Source organism: Orbicella faveolata, unplaced genomic scaffold (genome assembly GCF_042242905.1).
Source record: "Orbicella faveolata isolate gen_17 unplaced genomic scaffold, um_ofav_v1 contig_2, whole genome shotgun sequence".
NCBI lineage: Eukaryota > Metazoa > Cnidaria > Anthozoa > Scleractinia > Merulinidae > Orbicella > Orbicella faveolata.
The window spans coordinates 11772501-11793988 of record NW_028301547.1 but is presented as its reverse complement, the minus strand read 5'-3'; the positions used below and the strand labels follow the sequence as shown (position 1 = coordinate 11793988).

General features: G+C 43.6%; 6 protein-coding genes across 6 annotated transcripts in view; 1 reads left to right on the top strand and 5 right to left on the bottom strand.

The window, feature by feature from the left end:
- The window catches only part of LOC110046022 (sushi, von Willebrand factor type A, EGF and pentraxin domain-containing protein 1-like), a 64546-nt gene that overhangs the window by 36701 nt on the left and 6357 nt on the right, over window positions 1-21488 (bottom strand). The window contains exons 3-11 of the mRNA XM_020751683.2: window positions 19099-19260; window positions 18311-18502; window positions 17917-18102; window positions 16345-16545; window positions 15654-15911; window positions 14681-14923; window positions 13956-14153; window positions 12479-13042; window positions 11222-11383 (exon numbers count right to left, since the gene is read on the bottom strand). Of these exons, the coding sequence (XP_020607342.2) occupies window positions 11222-11383; window positions 12479-13042; window positions 13956-14153; window positions 14681-14923; window positions 15654-15911; window positions 16345-16545; window positions 17917-18102; window positions 18311-18502; window positions 19099-19260 (2166 nt within the window). The remainder of the gene's footprint in view (window positions 1-11221; window positions 11384-12478; window positions 13043-13955; window positions 14154-14680; window positions 14924-15653; window positions 15912-16344; window positions 16546-17916; window positions 18103-18310; window positions 18503-19098; window positions 19261-21488) is intronic.
- LOC149111975 (uncharacterized) lies at window positions 1888-2570 on the bottom strand. Its single transcript, XM_089289668.1, has one exon. The coding sequence runs from the start codon at window positions 2545-2547 to the stop codon at window positions 2059-2061; it is 489 nt and encodes a 162-aa protein (XP_089145794.1). The 5' UTR covers window positions 2548-2570; the 3' UTR covers window positions 1888-2058.
- On the bottom strand, window positions 3810-4961 carry LOC149111974 (uncharacterized). Its single transcript, XM_089289667.1, has one exon. It carries the CDS (start codon window positions 4695-4697, stop codon window positions 3810-3812), a length of 888 nt encoding a protein of 295 aa, XP_089145793.1. The 5' UTR covers window positions 4698-4961.
- Window positions 4747-6417, top strand: LOC149111973 (uncharacterized). The gene has a single exon (XM_089289665.1). It carries the CDS (start codon window positions 4747-4749, stop codon window positions 6415-6417), a length of 1671 nt encoding a protein of 556 aa, XP_089145791.1.
- Window positions 6420-8263, bottom strand: LOC149111972 (uncharacterized). The gene has a single exon (XM_089289666.1). The coding sequence runs from the start codon at window positions 8046-8048 to the stop codon at window positions 6420-6422; it is 1629 nt and encodes a 542-aa protein (XP_089145792.1). The 5' UTR covers window positions 8049-8263.
- Window positions 20428-21488, bottom strand: part of LOC149111971 (uncharacterized) — a 1577-nt gene continuing 516 nt past the window's right edge. Inside the window, exon 1 of the mRNA XM_089288758.1 lies at window positions 20428-21488. This exon is cut by the window's right edge and continues 516 nt beyond it. Coding sequence (XP_089144884.1) covers window positions 20428-21488 — 1061 coding nt within the window.

The window sequence follows — 21488 nt, the reverse complement described above, 5'->3', positions numbered from 1 at the left end:
TGCCCGACGGGATACACACCGAACCAATCGAATTTCACATTTAGTTTTCGTCAGCCGGAGGAAGAGTGGTGTTTGGAGGGACAACGAGCAGTTCTTCACGCACGAAGCCGCGCTTGGGACCGTCGCGCAAATAGTAGAGAACGGGTTGATCCGGTTTGGTAAAAGATCTTTCAATGCTGTAAACTTTCAAAGACCAGATTGGATCCGTGGCTCTTTTTACACCGCCTTCAATCTCTCCGGGCTGGTAGAGATAACGAACTTGGACAAGAGAATGGAGTATTTTTTCGCTTTTTCCAACAGGCCTTGAATAAGGTGTCGATGGCCTTGCATAAACAGCTTTTTCTTTGATGGCAACGGCGGGTTTCTTGCCGATAAGGCTTGTGACCTCGTTGTTCAAAGCCGAAACAACTTCAGGAAGTCTTTTCACCCAGGCAGTGGACCGCTGGCCCTCAGGGAGTCGCATTTCCACGGCGTACTGGTGCCCGAACAGGCGCTCAGCCAGGGTGCGGTTGAAACGTTCAACAATGGCCTGGTCACGGTGAATGTCAACGCGCCCGCGCCGGATAAATGTTTTGTGCTTTTCCATCTCTTTTGTGACAGCGCCCATGAATTCGCGCCCGGGGTCAACCTGCAGCATTTGAGGCCATTCAGAGGCGAGCGCTTGTAAATCTTCTGAAAAGCCTGGGCGACCTCATCTGAAGTTTTCGAAGTCAAGGGTTCGGCCTCTTTGTAGCGGCTGGCCACGTCGACAACGGTCAGCGCGTATTTGAAAACTTTGCGCCCGCGGGGCAGTTTGTCGTGCGGCAGAAAAAGAAGGTCCGCCTGGTGGACCGAGTTGGGTGTGGGAACGTCGAATTTCGGCCGAGGAATTCGCCTCGGCGCGGGGAGGAATATCTGCCAGAGCGCTTGCCTGATCAACCACCTTTTTGCGGTTTATTCAGATACCTTGGCGGCCTCGGCTAATTTTTTGATCGCAGCGATACCTTTCCAGTAGCCCCCGGGGCCGTAGTATATCTTGGCGAGTTTGGCGTCCATAGCGCTACTTATAAGTAAGGAGTAAAAAAAGTTTAAAGCAACCGGAAGGCGGCGTAGCCCAGAGCGAGCGCCCCGGCGCCCACGAACATGAGTTCACCGTTTTTCTGCTGCTCGCTTGGCTGGTAGAAATCTGAGAACTTGGGCTCTTTGAGGGGTATCATTTGTTCGTCAGGATGCGCCTGGTTGTAGAGTTTGAAGGCATAGTCAGTGTTGGTGAAGTTCTACTTGGCCTCCGCCTTTATTTGCGCGTTGGTCGCAATCCAGTCGAGAAGTTTGGTGCGGTCGCGCGTGTATTTGGCGTAAGCAGCATTGTAAGCCTCTTCAGCTTTGTCGTGGCGCTTTTTTTCTTCAAGTGCAGCTTTGTCGCCCCCGCCAATCATAATCGCGATGCTCGCCATGGTGTTATATAGGAGAGTCTTTTTTTAAAATCATTAATTTCAGACGCTGGTGGGAAGGATTTTTTGGTCCTCGAGGTACTGTTTGAGCGCAATGCTGCCCGCCATGACGGCGGTGAACTTCACGTAATTCATCGCACTGCTGCTGGGATCACGAGTAAAATTCTCTTTTACAACCTTTTTTGCGACCCAGGCGATCCCTGCGGCTAAGCCAGTGAGAGTAGCGGCGTCTATGACGGTCTTAACAAGCTTGTTGTCTGACGACATAGTGACTTGATATTAGGAAAATAACAAAAGCTTAAACCAAAATTAATTTATATGCTCTTTTCTTTTCTTCTCATTTCTTCTTCTTCTTCTTCTTCTTCTTCTTCTTCTATTCTTCTCATTTCTTCGTGTATTCTTCTTTCTTCTTCTATTCTTCTTCTTATTTCGTCTTCCTTTTTTCTTTCTTTTCGTCTTTCTTCTCCGGCCTTATCAATAAATGCTGCACTCAAAAGATTGCTGACTCTATCAAAAACCTTTACATTGAAGTCGTACCATACCAGAGAGATACCAAAAATTGCGGCGAGATGAGAATCTGCAGAACGTCAACTCTGCGCATGTTGATATATATTCCACTCGGAAAAGTTTAAATCATCTTTTTTAATCCTTTTGGCTGTGTCGCGCGAGCAGGTTCTGGCTCAACACGCGCGGGCTCAGGTGCGGGCTCCGGCGTTTTTTTGGCGAATGCGGCCTTGAGCTCTTCCCGTTTGTAATAAATCCCGACCAGTGAAACGACTAAGCTGCCAACAGCAAGCCATTGGGTGGTGCTGAGGCTGCTATTTTTTTCTCCGCTGCACTTTGGGCTTTCGCCTTCTGTAGTCGGGGCTGGCTCAGGAGCAGCTGTGGCGGCTTTCGCCTTATTTTGCGCGAGATAAGCCTCGGCCAATTTCTTCTGTTGTTCCCGGGTCAGCCGCGTTCTTTCAGAAACCATTTTTCCAGCAGCCACACGCTTGGGATTTTTTACTCGCTGCGTTGACGTTGTTGCAGTCGGAGTTGTCGCTTGCTGTGTGATAGCGACGCCAGGTGCTGTATGGGTCTCGCCCTGAGGTGCGCTCTCGGATTGTTCGGTAGACATTCTGAAACAAATGTGTATGCTGAGCAAATATAATAATGCTTATGAATTAATCTGCGGTCGTTCTGCAATCACTCAGCGGGCGTTGAGGATTGCTGTTGAGGAATTTCTTCCAATTTCTGTTCGTCCTTTCTCTCCAAATGCGAGTTAAAATCAATATGTTTTGTGGTGATCAGCGCCGCGTTGGCCGCAGCAAGAAACCGGCCGCACTTCAAAGCAAGGTTGCCGGCCAGATTGGAGAGCTCTTTGTTTAAGATGTAGTCGTTTCTGAGTTCTTTTTGGTAAGCGTCGATGTCTTTGATGTTGACGGTCATTCCGACAGCTTTGGTTACAAGAAAAATAAAGCTGTCGATCAAACTTTCTGTTGTCTTTGAGCCCACGTATGTCTCGTAGCGTTTGGTGTATTTCTCGACCTCTTTGTCGCTCAGGCGCTTCACCTGCTCGTGGGTTAACTGCACTCCGACGGCCTCTTTGGCTTTTCCTGTGGATACCAGCACGGCCAGCTGCTCGCGAAGAGAAGGAATGTCAGGCCCGGGGGCTGTTGGAACCATGCCGTCTGCTGGACCATTCGGCTCGGGCTCGGTTTGAAGAATGTTCATAAATTCTGCTAACGCGACCTCTTCTTCAGCCATTGTGCAAGGCTATATACAGCTTCCATTTTTTTATTCAGAATGTCTTACCCCGTAGGGGTGGCGAAGCGAGAACACAAGATAAGAGAACTTTCGCTCTTTCAGCTTTGAAACCAGACCTTTTGTACTCATCCGGGGAGAGTTCGCCGGCGTAATCATCGAAAATGGCTTTCGTGGTCTTGGCCGAGGGGGTGTAAAAGAGAACGATCGTCGCCACGTTCTCCCGGAAGGCAGCTGTTATGCCGGTTATCTTCTGGGTCAGAACCCAAACGCTGATGCCCATATGCCGGGCAGAAAAGGCGAGATTCACCAGCTCGCCTGTACGCCCTTTCACACCTTTGGAGGCTGCGCAGTCATCGAGTATTATGAGCGTATTGGCGCCCTCGAAAAGCCATCTCACGAGCTTCAACCATTTTTCCACGTGGTGCTGCTCGCAGACTATCACATCCATTCTTGGATCACTTTCACCAATTCTGTGGTAGGTCTTGTTGTGCGCAAATGTCGGGCAGATTAGAACGATGTAGTCGAACTTGGAGCGGAAAGGGCCGTAGATCTGGTCCACCACGAACCTCGATTTGCCTGAATTAGTCGGCCCCATAATGAGAGCGTTGAAGGGTATTTTGCTTGGGTCCATATTTAAAACTGTAAAGATTCAAGCTGTCTGTCCATAATGTTGAACTGGGAGTCGGAGATAACGAATACATGGCATTTCACGTCGCCTGAGCCTTCGGCTTTCCGCTCAATTTCCAGCTGGACCCCGTCTGTACTGTTCGCAATGCGCTTACCACTTCCGTGCATCGACTGATCCGCCATGGTGCGCATGTCGATCACAAGCCCGAACTTATCATCGGTGTAAAACTTTGTCACATTCATGTGCTCGGTTTTATTTTTCTCTTTCACAAAGAAGCGGCTGGCCTCTTCCCACATGTCCTTGCCTTCGATGCCGTCGTTGAAAAGCATGTTGGGCGAGCCGTTGACCGTGACGCTGACTTTCGTCAGATCCGGGAAGATGAATTTTTCTGAATCTCTGTCGCCCGCAGTATACGGCTCTACAAACAGGGGGAGGAGGGCTTTTAGTGACCTTCTTTGGGCGTTGACTTTGATGTTGATCCTCTTGTCAGTGCCTTTTTTGAAAGACATTTCTTTGTCATGCATCACGTGGTCGTAAGTGAACTCTTTGCCGCTGGAGTAAACGCTGTGTGCCTCGTCTGCCAGAGTTTTGCTGCGGATAATTTCGTACTCGAGCTGGATGTTGGTCAGTTTGTATTTCAGCTGGGTTGTGTCGGAGCCTCTTACCACATGTATAGCTTCAGCAAGTTTTACATCGAACGTGAGGTCGTTGTAAAGGGCCTGGGGGTAGAAAACACCGTGGTTGGTTAAAATCTGATGGTCTAGCCTGATCCGGTACTTGCTTCCGTATACCTCGTTCAGCTTGTTTTCAGCGTCGACGCCCGAGGTTTTCTTGTCTCCCGCGCCTGAGCGGATCTTGCATAGATCCTCGCTCTGAATCCCTTCGCGGAGCATGCCGTCTCACTTTTCCCGCGAAAGGAAAAGGTCTTCGAAAGTTTTGTAGATGTCATATCCAACCGTGTCTTGCAGGATAGTGCCTGCAAACTTCACGACCAGCCTGTCAACAAGCGCCCGCGTGACGTTCTGGACAAGGAAGTTGTTGGCGTGCCCTCCAGAAAGGTCGATGTCAAAGCGAAGCGCTAGCGAGCCCGGCACCAGAACCTCGTTCTCGTTCAGCTTGGGCACGGAAACATACAGCTTATCCCCGGGGTTGGCTTCGGAGCGATTATTTTCTAATTTAAAAATAACAGAATTGAAATATATTATTGCTATGGCGACAGGCGGTGGCGAAGTTGGTTACGAAGACCCGGACCTTGACAGTCGGGTTGACCACGATGATGACGATTATGAGGAACAAGAGGTTGAGAGAACCCAACCTTTTCAGCCAGGAGCGGCATCCACTCCCTACCAACCTGGCGCCCCCTACCACGTGGGTGAACAAACGGAAATGCATACTATGCAGCACGAGCAGTCCGACCTGCCTGACACTTCTTATGCCGAGACATCATTTTTTGGAGAAGATACCCCTTTGATTGAAACAGATTCGGAACGGAAAAGTGTTTTAGACCGGTTAAAAGCAGTATTCCCCAAATTTTCCCCTGAAAAATTTGCAGTTATGAAAGGCACCACCGGAAAAAACAAGGGTAAAATTGTTGCAATAGGTAAGCAAGGAGGTGAGTACAAGATTATGAAAGATGACTGGACAGGCTTCACGAAAAAATTTTTAGACAGCTTCAAAGATCAACTTGGACCGAATGCTGCAGATATCATAGCTGAAGACCGCGACACCCTCAGAGAACAACGCCAAAGACTGATAGAAGCTGAAAACCAGCTACAACAGGCGGAAACACTATCTTCGCAAAGAGAAGAAGAAAAGAAAGAAGTGGAAGATCTGAGACGTAAAATCGAGCAAACTGATGCTAAGATTGATGCCATTCAGGATAATCAAGGTTCGAATCTTAAAAGTGAAGCAGAGCTGCGTAGGCTGAAAGAACTGAAAAAGAACTATCAAACCGATCTCGAAAACAAGAAAAAAGAATTGGACTCGCTTACAAAAAAAGCAAGAAACAGAGAAAAAGAACAAGCCAAGGTTGACAGACTCAGGGCCAGCCTCGCAGCAAAAGAAAGTGAAACAAACACCATGGAAGAAAGGCTAAACCAAACAAAACCGTTGGACGACCTGAAAGAGCAGGAAAGCGAGCTTCAGCGCCAAAACGAGGAAGACCAGGCAATCATCCAAGATGAGAATGCCTCGCCCTCCGGCAAAGAAGCCGCAGAAGGCAGAGTGGCAGAAAGAAACGAGGAGATCGCGCGTTTGCAAACTCAGATTGCGGAAAGGGAAAGGGGGCGGCCTCTCTCGGAAAGGGTCAAAGAGATCTTCAAAAAAAATGGTGTGACATTGACCGCTGTTCTTCTTGCCGCAGGGGTCACAATAGGGTCTGTCATCGGGGCCCTCACCAGAGGTTTGAAAGCCACCGGCAAGGCTTTGGGGAAAGACCTAAAAGATATTGGCGCGAAACTTGCTTCTATTCTGCCCGGGCTGATTGGCTCGATTGTGAGCTTTCTATTCAAAGCTGCGGGCCAAGTCATCGGGTTTCTGGCCGAGCACACCTGGCTGCTTATTCCCTCCGCGGTGGCCTTTTTGTTCGAAAAATATCTTAAAAAGCGGCGTTAACTTTACCGCCGAGCCATGAACAGCAAAGCCGAGAATCCTACTACGCCAACAATGACAGTTATTTTGTTTATTTTGTGTTGCTGTGTTTTGTCTGGAGCCGTTAGCTCTATATTTTGCGCCGTTGGCTGTGCTTGCTGAGTTTCGGGCGAAGCTGATTTTTTCGATTCGGCAGTTGCGGATTTGTGTATCGGGTTGGAAGGATGGCTGTTAGGTTGGTTAATTTTTGACGGACCGCCTGCCATTAGTTTGAGCGCAGCTTTTTTTGTGTCTGGATTTACCTCATTGTTCACCCCAAGTTTCATCCCGGAGACTACCTGTTTCAGCTTGTTGTTGTAACCTATTGTTCTTTCGGTGTTGATTATCATTTGCGCGGGCATAAGCCAGGCCATGGGGGCTACAGCAAGATTGAGCCTAACCCTCGCTTGATCCACCGCGAGCTGGTACCTTTGCACGCGCTCTTCCAGGTCGGGCTGTCTGATCGCGTCTTCCACCAGAACAAGAAACTCACTCTGGGCTTCTTTCGCCCGGCCACCAGAACCGAGAATGCTGCTGCGGACGTTGACTTGCGCGCCCAGGGTGCAGTAAACGAAAGCCTCGCTTGACTGGTTGATTCTCGATAACCCCACCTGCGTCAAACCAGATGCTGTGTTTGGCGCGAACCAGTCCGCTTGGGAATAAGAAGCGGCATCAGGTTCAATGAAAGAAAGCAGATTTCCTTTGCTTGCCGCACCGCTTTCATCACTGAATTTATAGAACCCTCCTGGATAAGCGGTTCCTGTTTTCAATGGCCCGTGCCCTGTCACGCCAATGTATACACTTCCCAAGCCGTGGTTTGCCCCGCGTGTGAAGCGAAAATCGCTCGACGGATCTATGCCGAACTCGCCGCATAGCCTTTTGTATGAAGCAACGTCATAACGATTATTCATTTGGCTGAACGTCGGGTCTCCGGGCAAAGCGCTTATGCTCTGAATACCTCCTAGTTGGTACAAAATGCGCCTGACGGTGAAATACACGTGGAAGGTGTAAAAAGCTCTTATCTGCGGGGAGAGATTCATCCCGTTGTCAAAGATTTCGCGAGAAACTCCACACCCTTGTGTCGCGCAGAAAACCGCGAAGTTGAGCTGTTGCGGCCAATATTTCATGTCAGGCCCTCCTAACCAGTGTTTTGATTCGGTTCCAGAAGTGTGCCTGAGTTTGGTTTTTTGGAATATTTCTCGGAATTTTGTCGTGAAATATTGGTCAGGCGTGACGTAGATTTTGATTTCGGCGTTGAATATTTTCTTCAAGCTTGGCGCTTTTCCGCCGAAAGGTTCTGCAGGGATTGGCAAGGAAACTGTTGAACCCAGAGGCGACAATTGATAAGGAAAACCACCGCTGTCTCCCAAACCGAGCGCCTGTTTCATTTCCGCGCTCCAATACCGCCTGTCTGAGCCGAAGACGCTTTGAAACGAACCTTCGCTTTCTTTGAAAAACACCTCTGCGGTTGCGTTATTTTTCTCGTCGATGCTTTCTTGTGAAACGAACCGGCTTTTGTCCGCTTTTGGAAAGTGGTTTAAAAAATTTGTCCACGCCTTTTTCTTCGCTGCATCAGCTTTTTTCACAAACTCAGGATCTTTCCACAAATTCGCCATCTTATTTGGACACAATTTTGTTTGTTAAATATAAAATGGTTGTTCTCACTATTGTCACACAGGAGAACGGAGGGACTATCTATTTTGAAGAACCGATACCGAAAGTACATTTCATGAAACTCATATCTTGTAGTTTATTCAACAGCTGGGACACTTTGAAAAAAGAAGGTTCGGCCACCTTGGGAGATAAAGACAAAGATATAGCTTTGTCAGTTAGTAAAATAATGCCAGAGCATTATAGTTTAGAAAGAATGGCAAAAGAAATAGAAGGTCTGTTCGACAAATATCAATATACAGAGTTGCAAACAGCAATAAATCAACCTGTTGGCCAGCTTGTAATCAGAAATTTGGGGAAAAAACCGATTGAACTTGATCGCGATTTAGCCAATCTGCTTGGTAGTGGGCGAAAGTTGAATCTTATAACATTCGTAAAACGGCTTACATCTCCAACGACATATTTAATTCATTGTGATTTGATCGACACAGAAAGGAATCTGTTCAATGGCACAAAGTCAGATGTCTTAGCCCTGTTTGATGTGAAAGGGAAGCCTTTTGAAAAGGTAAGCTACCAGGGTTCTCTGCAACAGGTTTTGCGAGACTGCTCTACAGACGAGTTTATAAATAGCATCACCGTTAGCGTCAAAGATGAAAATGGCGAACTCTTTGATTTCAAGGGCTTCCCGCTTCTTTTTGAATTAGAGTTAAATTAAATTTCTTTATATACAATGTCTTCTGCAAATCTGTTACCTCAAAGCGCGCCGCCTGCCGAGAATGAAAGAAGAATCTATCCAAGCCTTCCCGTAACGACAAATACCGAGAATTTCCGGCTAACTGAAATAAGTAAAAAGAAATATCTGCCGAGGTTGAGCATTACAGGCTTGTGTTGAAAAAATATAAAAAAGCCCGGAAAGCGCTTCACTATTCCCTGGTTGGCCTTGGCGCCGTCACAGCAGCTCTGTCTTCTGGGGCTGTTGCAACATCACTCACTGGTGTTGGAATTGTTATTGGCGTGCCTGTTGCCGCGATAGTAGCTTTATCTGGCGCAGCTTCCACTGGCCTGTCCGTTGTCAACAAGAAGCTTGAACGCAAAGTTAATAAGCACTCCAGAATCCATTCTCTGGCTATTGCAAAACATGACTCGATAAACATCTCTGTCTCACAAGCTCTGAATGATAATCGTGTTTCTGACATGGAGTTTCAACTGATCACACGTGAAATGCAGAAATATCGCCAACTTAAAGAGACTTTACGATCAAACTTTGCGCAAAAACAAACAAATTTACGCCAGCCAGATCTTGAAAAAATGAGAAACCAGCTTCGGCAAGAATTTATAAAAAACTTGCGTAGTCCACCACAAATCTGAACTAAATTTTGAGCAAAAAAACACAAAACTATCTCTTAGTCTTATTAAAAACAGATGATTGTGTTACACCGCGTTACCTTCACGCGTGACGTTGCGTGACTGGGTTACGTTACTGTCACGCGTGACGTTGCGTGACAGGTCACACAAAAGGGCAAAAGCCCTGTCGGGGGGTGCTCGTTAGCTGTTCTTGTCTAGACCCAGCTAGGACTTTCCCGCCGCTGACAAGGCGGCTGTCGATTCCCATTTTACCTGTGGGAACGAGGTTTGAGATCCCGTGGGACCTCTGAGCACCCCCGAGTCTCCACTGGGCCGGGGCGGGTTCACCCGGGGTTATCGCCGTGGACGGCCTCACCCCGTACCCCTGACAAGCGCCTGTACGTGCCTGTATGTGTACCTCACATCCAAAAACACCTTCATTTGCTCGCTGATAAATAAAATAATGCTTCAAGCTATATATATTGATCCATTCGCCTCTCCTATCACTTGTGGTGTTGCTTCTCTGTCCTTTGCCTAAATTTCGCAGTGTTTTCACACATACGCATGCGCTTTTGGGCGGCGAGATGATGTCATGCTTGCTATAATTAGAGATTGGGTGAATAAATTATATCCCAACAGCACTTCTGAAGGCCAAAATGATTTTCTTTTCCACGCGATTTTCTTTATTTTCACGGAACTTTCTACACCCGTTTGGCTGAAAGAGTCCAGACAGATAACATATCAAGTCGTTGAAGCCATGCGAGAAGTAGAGAAGGATTAAACGGGTTCGATTGAGTCCCTTGTTCAAGGAATATCACATGTTACGATCGATCGAACGCTGTGATCAAATCTTGCTATTTTCTCGTTTCCTCCTGCTCGCTTCACTTCGGCAGCTTCTGTGGTGAAAAAATAACTTACAGCGCGTTGACTGAACGTATTTTTTTTGTAAATTCTGTTCTGGTTCATTTTTTTCGGCCCCAACAAAAAAAATCTTGAGTTGTCTTCCATGTTATCAGTACTGCTCGTCCAAGGGCCTGGGAAATATTTGGTTCCAGTCTTTCTGAGAAAAATGTCACGCAACTCACAGATTTCAAAACAAAACTTTTGCTTCGAACGAAGGTTAATATCGTCGCCGCTCAGTAAAATTTATGAAAGATTTCGGCGTAGTCGTTCTCGTCATACACGGGGTAGCCAAGATAGTGTTTTACTCCATTTTTGTAACACTCGTAACAGAGTCCTTTTAGGCCACAGGAGTTGCATTTACGGCAAAACATGACCTTTACAATTCTTGAGCGTTTTTCCCAAAAGGGTGCCTCTTCAATCTCGTCATGTACCTCATCCCAGCCCATTGCCTTTTTTGCCTCCTTTTTATTGCGAGATACTCCTTGTAAATTATCTCACGAAGCTCTGGAGGGAGGTTTTGAATGGCCTCGGAAAGTTGACAGCTTTCTTTACGGCTACGCATCAACCACGCACACTTGTTTGTTGCTCGAATCATCGCTTATGTTCGAACGGTATAACAGCGGGGTCGTTTGTTTCTAATTGGAATCCCTCCCGGTTTCTCAATTCCCAAGTAGTATAGAGGGGATTAATCAAATACTGTTTCGCAGAGAGAGAAGTATTTCCCGTTTTTACAACCCCCAGCTTTAATTCCGAAGCGAGCTTGCGAGCTTCGGAATTAAAGCTGGGGGTTGTAAAAACGGGAAATACTTCTCCCTCTGCGAAACGGTATTTGATTAATCCCCTCTATACTACTTAAATCAAAATTTGGTTTTCAAATTTCAAATCGTAACTCCATGTAATTCTGACTGAATATTTCTAATTACTTTTGTACCTCTGCAAGCTGTAAAGTTCTTGGAATCTTCTCCTACAGTGGATGTTCCCTCGGGGCATTTGTAGCACTCAAAGCGTCCCTCTTCGCTCTGGTAGCTTCCAGGTGAGCACTTGATACATTCTTCATGTAATAAATCATAGTACGTTCCTTTTGGACAGCGGACTAGCAAAAAGGAAAAAAACAACTCTTTGTTTGTAGTGCGTTTGTAATGGAATCATTTTTTTACGTATAAAATGTTCCATAAGATTTTCTTAGTTTAAATGAGCTAACATCTGTATCTTAGCTATCAAAAGTAGTTCAAAATGTTTTCTTATCACTTCCCCCAGATGAAGGCTAAAGTTTTAAGCGAAACGTATGGATTTTAAATATTTATTTTTTTTCGTTCTTTTTTAACCTTGGTAACCTTATATTTGTTACATTGTTGAACACCAGAGAGCCCTAGTTGCTTCACAAGTGCTTGAATTGTAAACACATTTCTTCACTAACACTCACGCAGGATCTGCAGCTCAAACATATAATGTATGTACTTAATTCACAACTTAATGAATTGAAATGTTGAGCGCGAATTTCTATTTTGTCCTCACATAGGGCAGGCATATAATTTAGAGAGAGCTAGTGGACATACCTCTTACTAACCGAGTTCGAAGTCCGTACTGTAAGTTACGGACCGAGTTTTTTCCCAAGCGCGAAGCGCGCGGGCCATAAATCGAAGGGAAAAAAACGACGATCCGCATTTTCATCGACGATTAATCAACGAAAGTTTATCTCTGTTTACTTTTAAATGGCAAGGAAAGTCACTGTAGGTAAATACGATTGAGTGTTTTGAAATTGTGAGAGTTTGTTTGTTTGTTGGCAGCTCGGCGCTGTAATGGCGCGTAATCCTGTGTTTTTCTCGCCGCACAATTTTAAGCAAAAAAAAAAAAAGTCAATTGCAGTCGAGTTTACCTCTCTGATCCTTGCTGTATTTAAGAGAATTTCTGTGGAATACACTTAACGAATTTCTTCGCTTTCACCTACTCAATTTACAGTAAAAAAAGACGGATTTCAAGTGATTCGCAACGACTTGCTTAGGGTCGGTCTGTATAGCGAAAAACTGTGACATAGGGGTTGAAAATGTTACCCTCGGCCTGCGGCCTCGAGCAGCATTTACGTGCATTTTCAATACCTCGGTCACAGTTTTTCACTATACGGACCTCCCAACCGGCAGATAACATACATCTAACTTTACTGAAGTACAAGTTAGTTTGATCTACTTACTGCACTTTTCAATTGCTCCTGAGTCCTTGTTACATTGACACAAGCTGTGTGGCTTGGTGAGTCCATCACAGCCAGTCTCAAGTGAGTCACACTTGCCCACAACAGCTCCAGCGTCCGAACAGTACGCCTCAGCGTCTGTGATAGAGAAAGTCTGATATTCAAGATCAGTTGACGATCTTAATGGACTCCAATCAAACGACTTTGCCTGTTGATCCAACAGGGGCTTAGCGTCATTGTCCAGGATTTGTTCCAGCTGTGATAACGTTTGTGAACCAGCACTTGCTTTCTCCTGCGCTACAATATCGACCCTGACGTACACCTCACGAACGGATCGTCGTCGACGACGTTTAGACGAGGTAGTAGCTCCGCAGAAGACATTAACATTATCAACAGTACAGTCGGCAGGGTGATCTCTGCAGAGACTCGATGGAACAAACATTTGGCTGAGTAAATTGACGAAATTCAGTTTGATCTGGTCTTGTGCCTCTTGGCTGTTGCAGTCGCCAGAGTAATAGAAGAACTCTGGAACTAAAGCCATGCGAGCTTTGCCAGGTGTGTAACGCACTAGAGGAGAGTTTGAAAAACAGTTAAATTAGTGTAGAAGTAGCAATTTTTTAATTGAGCTTGCGTGTAGTAATTTTTGTTTTTACTCTAGCAAAACACTCTAATTACTAACTCTGGGGTGAAAGAGAAGCCTGTTTTTGTTGTTGTTGTTGTTGCTGCTTCTGTTGTTGTTGTTGTTGTTGTTGTTACAGTTCTTATAGCTGTTTCGGCAAACTCGCTCAAGTATTTTTATCAAGTAGTTTGCTATTTGTTTTTTTTCTGTGAGGTGACGTCATTAACGTGTCCAAACGTTTATTACGTGGAGGGTTTAGTATGCAAATCATCCTTTAAGTTCTATATTCATTTTATGGTGAGCAGTACATTGTAAACCGCACATTCAGGTTTTCCGTAAAACTGGCCTTAAAACATACTGTAATCGACAAACGCGAATTTACAATGCGCCATTATTCCTCTAGTGTACAAGACATCGCCGGTTTGCCGCGATGGGCCAAGATGTATGGGTTATTGACCAAGTGTGAGGTCAAGATGGCGGGATATTGGCCAAGTTCTTTTTTTGCGTGTTTATGGACCGAGACGGAGTCGAGGTTCATAAACTCGCAAAAAAAGAACGAGGCCAATATCCAGCCATCTTGACCGAACAAGCTTGGTCAATAAAGGATTTATTATATCGCTGTTGCGGAAATTTTCCTTGCGGGACACGGCGGGTAGTCCCGAGCGGGCAAGATAGCTCCATCTTGCCCGCTCGGGTAGCCAATCACAGCGCAGGATTTGATCCATCTTGCCCGCTCACGGAGCTAGCCATATAATAAGGCAGGATAATGTTAGAATAGTGACACAGAAAGACTATTTCTTTCTCTTTCTTCTCCCCTTCTTCATCCCTTTTTAACTGGTAACAACTTATTGTGTTACTCACCGGAGCAGTCTGGCCATGGCACAGGAGACGGTGGTATTGTCGTCCACTTTCCGTTTCCACAAAGATAGTTGAGAGCAGGTGGAAATGCAAAGTCGAATTGTTCGTTACAGCTGACTTGACAGTATCGATTACTAACACCCCACGCGTTACAGGCTAAGGCGCCATTTATTGGAGCTGGGTATATCTCACAAGATTTGGCTGAAAATCATCAATATTACAACATTTAAATCGTTTTTTAAAAAATATACTTATATGTTTTGGGAAATTTCCACCGAATTAGGTAAGACAGAGAAATCTTTTAATCTGTAGAGCTAAACTTACAAATGCTGTCGATTCCCAAAAAATAAAAAGCTGAGACACAACTTCGTCTTTTTGTACTTTAAATAGCAAGACTAAACAAAAGTAGTGCCTTTTTTGGTAGAAAATACTTGATGTTTATTTTCATGTGATTTAGTTTTACCCGCATCATGAAATTTGCCATGATTTTGTTAATGCAGATTTGCTAACCAAAGGTAGAAGACATCTGAAGTAGTTAATATCCCAAAGTAATGGTAGAAATGGCTGCTAAACAGAAAGCAATGAACCTCGTTACTTTGGTTTAAACTGTATGGCTACCTGCCAAGGCCTACACCAGACCACTAAACCAGCCTTATGGAGAAAGTTATTTGAAGAGATTCAAGCTAAACACCAAATAGAATTGCGGAAATAAGCATCAACTCTTTTACCTTTCACGTGCACTTTGAAGGCACAACTGTCATTAAAATTACCAGACTGGTCTCTAGCCACATAAAAGACAAAAACCTCTCCAATATAGAAATGTGCTCCAGGATTCTTGTTGTTTTCAACAAGTGGTGTTCTATTAGAATTGTCCAGGAATTCAGGGATGACCCACTGCACTCGTTCCGACTGTCCAGTTGTTATAACCAACTTGTCTTCAGGGCATGATGTAAAGTACGGCGCTTCATTATCTGTTGAGTAAATGCAATGTTCTAGGAAGACATCGCGGCTTAGCACGGATATTACCTTGTTATTTTACAATTAGATTACGAGCTTGAGATTTCGATGAGGTGACAGCGTCAAGCGTGTAATCTTCGGAGGCAGCCATCAATATCTTTTATATGTATGTCTTAGTTTTCCTCTAGTATAACCTCTGTCAGTATATTCTTTAAAAACCGTCCTCTAATGTCTCAGTCCAAGACTTCACAGAATATGCTACAATACGAATGTTACGCAGCCAATCAAATTACAGGATTTGGATTAGAACACAAGTTTGTTACTGCATTGCAGTTATTTGGTTATGGGTGTTAACACATAGATCAATTTAATTAAAGACTCGGATACGAAATATTTCGAGGTGAATCAGTAACCTACTCTAAAGGAGTGGGGATGAACTGATGTTTGCCATCAAGAAGATCATCCTTTACTGCGTCACATTGTTCTGGACCTTGTTGTGTTCGACTATATAGTTGTGTTGCTTTACTTTGTCGTCATCTTGATGGATAGTTCTCAGGTCTTTTGCCGTGCTTAGTTCTTGCACTTTTCACAACAGGTACAACATAACCGTATGCATGATCACGTGAGAAAAGATTACCATAAGAAATCAATATTGGGAGGCAAATCAGCCCTCAATGTCACATTAAATGCAATAATATGTAGCTAGAGACTTAAGAAGAACCCGATCAGAGAACACTTACTAACCTAATACCACGACATCAAAGGAACATTTAGCTGTTAAGCCGGCTCTATCCCTCACTGTATATTGCACTGTGTGGCTGCCGATCAAAAACTTCTGTCCTGACTTGAAGTTGCTGCTAACAGTTACTTCGGCCAATGGATCAATGCCAAGTGAGTTATCGCTGTATGCAGGCTCAACCCATGTTATCACTGCGTGATCCTGGTGAAGACTGTTGTTGGTTGTTATGTCCTCGGGACAAGTTATCACCGGTGGTTCACTGTCTACCGGAAAAGAGAAAAGACTTTTAAGGTAATGCAAGGTTCAAGAAACATGGCTTAATTTAATGCTTTAGAATGTTATCCAGGTGTGAAAAAGTCCAATCTCTTAACTCTCTCTTCCCCGCCCCTCTATAGAGCGAAAGGGAGACTAGACTATATGGAAGACAGTTTCTCGTTCATTATCCCCTTGATTGTATCAGAATAACTCACTATCGGCAAGTCACAATATCACATATGCATTCTTTGTTTGTTTCTCTGCTGCTGGTTAGTACTAGCGTAAAATTTGAGTGGATTGTAAAGAATAATGATTGTGTCAGGCCAAAATGGGCCCCATGGCATTTTAATCGTTATGCCTTGTTGAATACTCTTTACTAATCCCACCTCATGAGAAGTTGCATCTTTGCAGTTACATCTAAATTTGTGTTAGTTAACTTACCTACACAAGGCTTGTGCTCTCCAGTCCAGGTACCGTCTGTCTGACAGAACCTCAAAGTAGACCTGTCTTGTGTGCCCTCAAAAAAGTAGCCTTGTGGACACTTGAATACACAGTGTGAGTCAAATTTCAACTCTGTGGTCACACATTCAGGAGGAGTCACCTGGCTCAGAGAGATCGAATTAAGCTTCGGACATTTTACCGCTGCCAGGAAAAAAATGATAAAGAATTAAATACTAGCAATTTTATAAGGAGGTTAACAAATAAATAAAATGATAAATATATAAACAAAAAGCTAAGCAACGATGTCATCAGTTAAATTTTTCAGATCTAATTGCAGAAAATAGCTTTCTCTTATGAGTATAGTGTAATGCTTAGCACTGCACGTCCAAGCGAAGAGAAAAAAAGATGCGCTCTTTTGAAATTTGAATCCCGTTGCGGTTTGATTGACAGCAGCTGAAATCTGCAATGAGATTCGAATATTCCCAAAGCTAAATCTGTTGACCAATCACAGCCGACTAGTTCTGGGCATTCAAATTATCATGCCGCGTGTTGATAACTTGGGCACTGTAACTACATGTCCCATTCTGGGCGATGCTCCGCTCCTCTTTCTTTAGTAATCTAATACAAGTCACTTCCCGTCATTTTACAGCCTAGTAATAAACAATTATTGGATGAGGTTTTTGTGATAACCAGAATAATCAAGGTCGAGGTAGGGGACCGAGACCTTGATTATTCTGGGTATCACAAAAACCGAATCTAATAATTGTTTTATGACACATTGAACGAAAAAAAAATGGAAGTCATGTTTTTGCTTCTTTACTAACGGCAAGCAACACAAAGCGCGCGAACTTGACATGATTACCCTTGGAAATCATGCACCGCGGTCATACATGACATGATTACCCGTGACCTTGAGTGTCCTTGACATGATTATTGTATAATTTGCAGCTAGATGACGTCACAGGCGCTGATTTCGAAAATTCATTGTACGCTTCCGGCCGATCAGAAAAGAGATAGTGAGTTCAGTGTATGATAATAGCTGATATCTGTATATTAGGAGCGAAATGGCGTGGTTGTAATCTTTATCGAAGTTTAGAAAACACCCTATAAGAAAGGCAGCGCTAAATGCCGTACTTCTATAACTCGTTAAAGACAGAGCTAGCACGAGAAGTTGACAAAATGAAAGCAAAAGCAAGGGAATTTACATTTTGATAATCGAATTAAAGGGGTGATTTCCCCTTTTTTTTCGCAGTATTTTCTGAAAGAAATAGAAATCATGTTCTCTGTGTTTCTATCTAGTAATGGAATCACTCGTGCATGTTTGGGAAACCTCGAAAAAGCTGCGGAACGCTCGCCTGTGGTTCGTCGTCCCACAACGTTTCTCGTTGTTCCAAATTTCCTTTTGTGTCTCTACAACTCGATAAAGGCAGGGGAAAAGGTTGCCCTCTTCTTAAAGAAAGAAAATGTGTATATTTTTTAGATCAGTAAGTTGAGTTATCTTTAGTAAAAACCATTCATGTAGTCATGGTGTTACTTATGAATGAATGATGTAAGATGTCACTGGTGACTTACGTTCACAAGTGTTCTCAGATCCTGACCAAGTCTTATCTTGTTGACACTGCCGCACAGGATTGCCTTGTAAAATATGACCACGGTCACATTTGAATGTGCACGTGGTACCATATGATAAGTCATTCTTTGAACACGTGCCACTTGGAGGATTTGCGTTCGTGACTTGAATCACTTGACACACAATTTCTGTGACAGACATAAGAATTAAGCAAAAGGTTAACTGAATTAATAAATAGTTTTGCTAAATAATGACGATGACGCCATTTTGACAAAATAAACGCACATTTTAACTAAAGCTAACGGAGCAGCAGGTGTAATGTGGATATTGGAGTGTTTCAATTTATGGTCAAAATGTCCATATTTTGCCAGGTTGGTTAGTGCCTTTTCAACTTACGATTACACTGTGGATCACTTCCGCTCCACTTAATTGTACCCAGTGAAGTGATTCCGCAAGTCCTTTTTCCATTCCCACTCAGTTCGTATCCTGTTTTACAAATCAATTCACAAGTGGACTGGTACTCTTGGTTGCACTGACCGCCCTTGATCATACCGTTCGGGGGAACTGGAAACTGGTCACACGTTCTTACTGTGAAGAGGAACCAAACACAAGATCCAACATTGTGACTATTTACAAAGAAAAAGAGTTAGTTTAAAGGAAAATTGGAGTTTCCAAGCGAAATACAACGCTTCTAAAGTAGTTAGTTTATATTGTAGGAAGCTCATAAATTCATCATTTTCTTATTCTAAGTTACTTAATTCAATTTGAATGAATAGAACCTTCCAGAATAAGCTGCCAAATCGTTGTTGCGTCAAACGCTAAAGAAACTGAAGAAATGATAGCAAAAGTTAAACATTGCGTTCGAACATTCGAATATTTATAACTGCTAAGTCAGACAAAATTTTTACATCGGTTACAATCCCAGCCATCTTGAACGAATATTTACCCAAATGTCCAAAAAGTAGCAAAAGTTAAAACAAATGTTCGCTTACACGAAGATATGAATAAGTAGTCAATGTTGCGTTAAGAGTTTGCTGTTAGCTGCTATTATTACGTGATACAAAAAATGTATATATGGTCAAGGAGATTTTTTCATTTCTTAGCAATGGCGTAATTATTCTTAAAAGCAAGAGTGAGTACATGGATTAGTCAGTGAGATCACAGTACATTATGGTTACACTTACTTTTACATTCCACATATCCAGCTGGATTGCCTTCATATCCTTCAATGCAGTGACAGTGCGCTCGGCTGCTGCTACCAATTCTACTATGACGTGAGTTGGCGGGGCACGCAATACAGGACTTAGCGAAGCCAGTGAAGTCTTTGTAGGTAGAATACGGGCACTCTACAAAAAAAAGTAATCGAACAGAGAAATAGACGAGGTATTGGTGTGGAAGCCAGCGGTAAATTCAGTAAACGGAGGTTTGGCACTCGCGCGTACTCATTAAACATCTCTCGCCTTTCTCCAGACAGGTGACTATCTATTTATAGAATATACGGTATGGAGGGGGGAGGGGGTAATAGACATGTTCACCGAATAAAATGATAAACATGTTGGCAAAAATGATACACTAAATGTTCTCGTTTTTGGATTTAATTTTTCAACTCTAATAACGACTTTGACCACGATCGAAGTAGGGGAAAGTACCCTTTTTAGGTCATACTGCGACAAAAAGTACATTGCTATCTAAAAAGAGATAACCAATAGAACCTTACTGTCGTTCCATTTTTCTTGTAGTCAGTCTCAACAAATGTTCAGTTTAAGAAGGTCGACAAGAACGTTACATCAAAGTGACAGTTTTAGATATAAGTTAAGGTATATTTGATTGGTGCAGCAAATACCACTGACGAGTTTCTCTTCTAAAACATCTAGCATGGAGATTTTTTGCCTCATAATTGTCTTCCCTTATATGGGTTATATAGGTATGTGTGGCCCCAATGGGTATGGTTTTTCAACCGTTTTGGTCATAAATAGGGTATCGATTTCGGCCATTTCGGTCTTAAATAGGGTATGGTTTTTGTACCCTAGTCTTGAATTGGGTATGTTGTTTGGAAGAAGCTACTTTTTCATCATTATCGATGAGACCATAAACAAAAGCCCTTCGAAAATTATGTTTGGAGCAACTGTGTCAGCCGCAACGGTCATAAGTAGGTTATCGAATAATATGGTAAGGGGGTTTTGGAAGCGGGCCTCACACCCCCACCAAATTTTTCTGGGAGTATCCCCCCGGTACCAAGTAAAAATAAAATGATGATAATAATAATAATAATAATAATAATAATAATAATAATAATAATAATAATAATAATAATAATAATAATAATAAAAGAGGTAAAAAACGTTCTCTGGTAAAATTGTTTAAAATTGTGAGCTTTCAACAGCCTGTCTGCTGTCTTCGACGGACAAAAATGAAATGATAAAATAGACCTAAGAATTTTGTCTATAACAAGCGAAAGGCTTATATTAAATAGAATACGTGTGAAAGAATGTGAGAATGCTAAAAGTGTAAAATTAGCGTTTGTTTAAAAGAATGCTATATTGTCCCGGCAGAGGGCACGAATTGTTGTCGGCCTCGACAGTTTTCGCTGTGTGCCAGGATTCCGGCGTCTTTCTAATGCGGCTATTGCCTTTGTCAATTATATCAGCATTGTTAAAGTGATCAAAGGTCCAGGCGTGTTTCGCTACATTGGAGCCTTTAGCACATTGTTTAGTATTTCTGATATGTTCTTTTCGCCTTGTACTAAACGATCTTTTTGTCTCGCCGATGTAACTCCAGGGACAAGACCCACAAGGGATTTTGTAAACAACATTGCACTGGTCGTCGACTCGAGGTCGAAACTTGGGAACAGGGAACTCTTGTAGTGTCTTGACTGGCTTGTTGGTTACTCGAATATCATGAATTTTGAGAATTCTAGAAAGAGGGTCGGTGATGCCTCTGATGTAGGGAAGGACCGCGAAGCTCTGACTATTCGTTGGGTCAGCCCAACTGAAGAACATCCCAACTAGTTCTTTAGGTGAAGGTGTTGGAGGAGTCAAAGATTTCTTTCTTATGATATCAGCAGTGACTTTTTGTGAGTAGCCATTAGATTGTAACGCGGTGCTAATGCGATCAATTTCACGGGCTTTTCCAGCTTCTGAATTTGGTAGTTTTAGGGCTCTATGTAAAAGTGTCGCTGCAGTGCTGATTTTGTGCTCTCTGTCATGATGTGAGCGGAAATCAAGATATCTGTCCGTGTGCGTGGGCTTCCGATAGACATCAATGTTGAGCCTCTCATTATCGCGAGAAATAAGGGTGTCGAGGAATGGCAGCTGGCCATTAGATTCGTGCTCGATGGTGAAGGAAATATGCGGGTCGATAGAGTTCATTGAGTCATGAAAAGAAGAAACTGCATTCTTTTTGATGACACAAAAACTGTCGTCTACGTAACGTTTCCAGATTTTGGGTGGAACCGGGGTTGAATCGATTGCTGTTTCTTCAATTTCCTCCATACATAAGTTGGCTACTACGGGGCTGACAGGGCTACCCATAGCACAGCCGTGGATTTGTTTGTAGATGTCGTCATTGTAAATGA

Bases quoted from the DNA above. Each gene is read 5' to 3' on its own strand.
- LOC149111975 (XM_089289668.1), bottom strand. From the start codon at position 2,547: ATGTCTACCGAACAATCCGAGAGCGCACCTCAGGGCGAGACCCATACA.
- LOC149111974 (XM_089289667.1), bottom strand. From the start codon at position 4,697: ATGCTCCGCGAAGGGATTCAGAGCGAGGATCTATGCAAGATCCGCTCA.
- LOC149111973 (XM_089289665.1), top strand. From the start codon at position 4,747: ATGTCATATCCAACCGTGTCTTGCAGGATAGTGCCTGCAAACTTCACG.
- LOC149111972 (XM_089289666.1), bottom strand. From the start codon at position 8,048: ATGGCGAATTTGTGGAAAGATCCTGAGTTTGTGAAAAAAGCTGATGCA.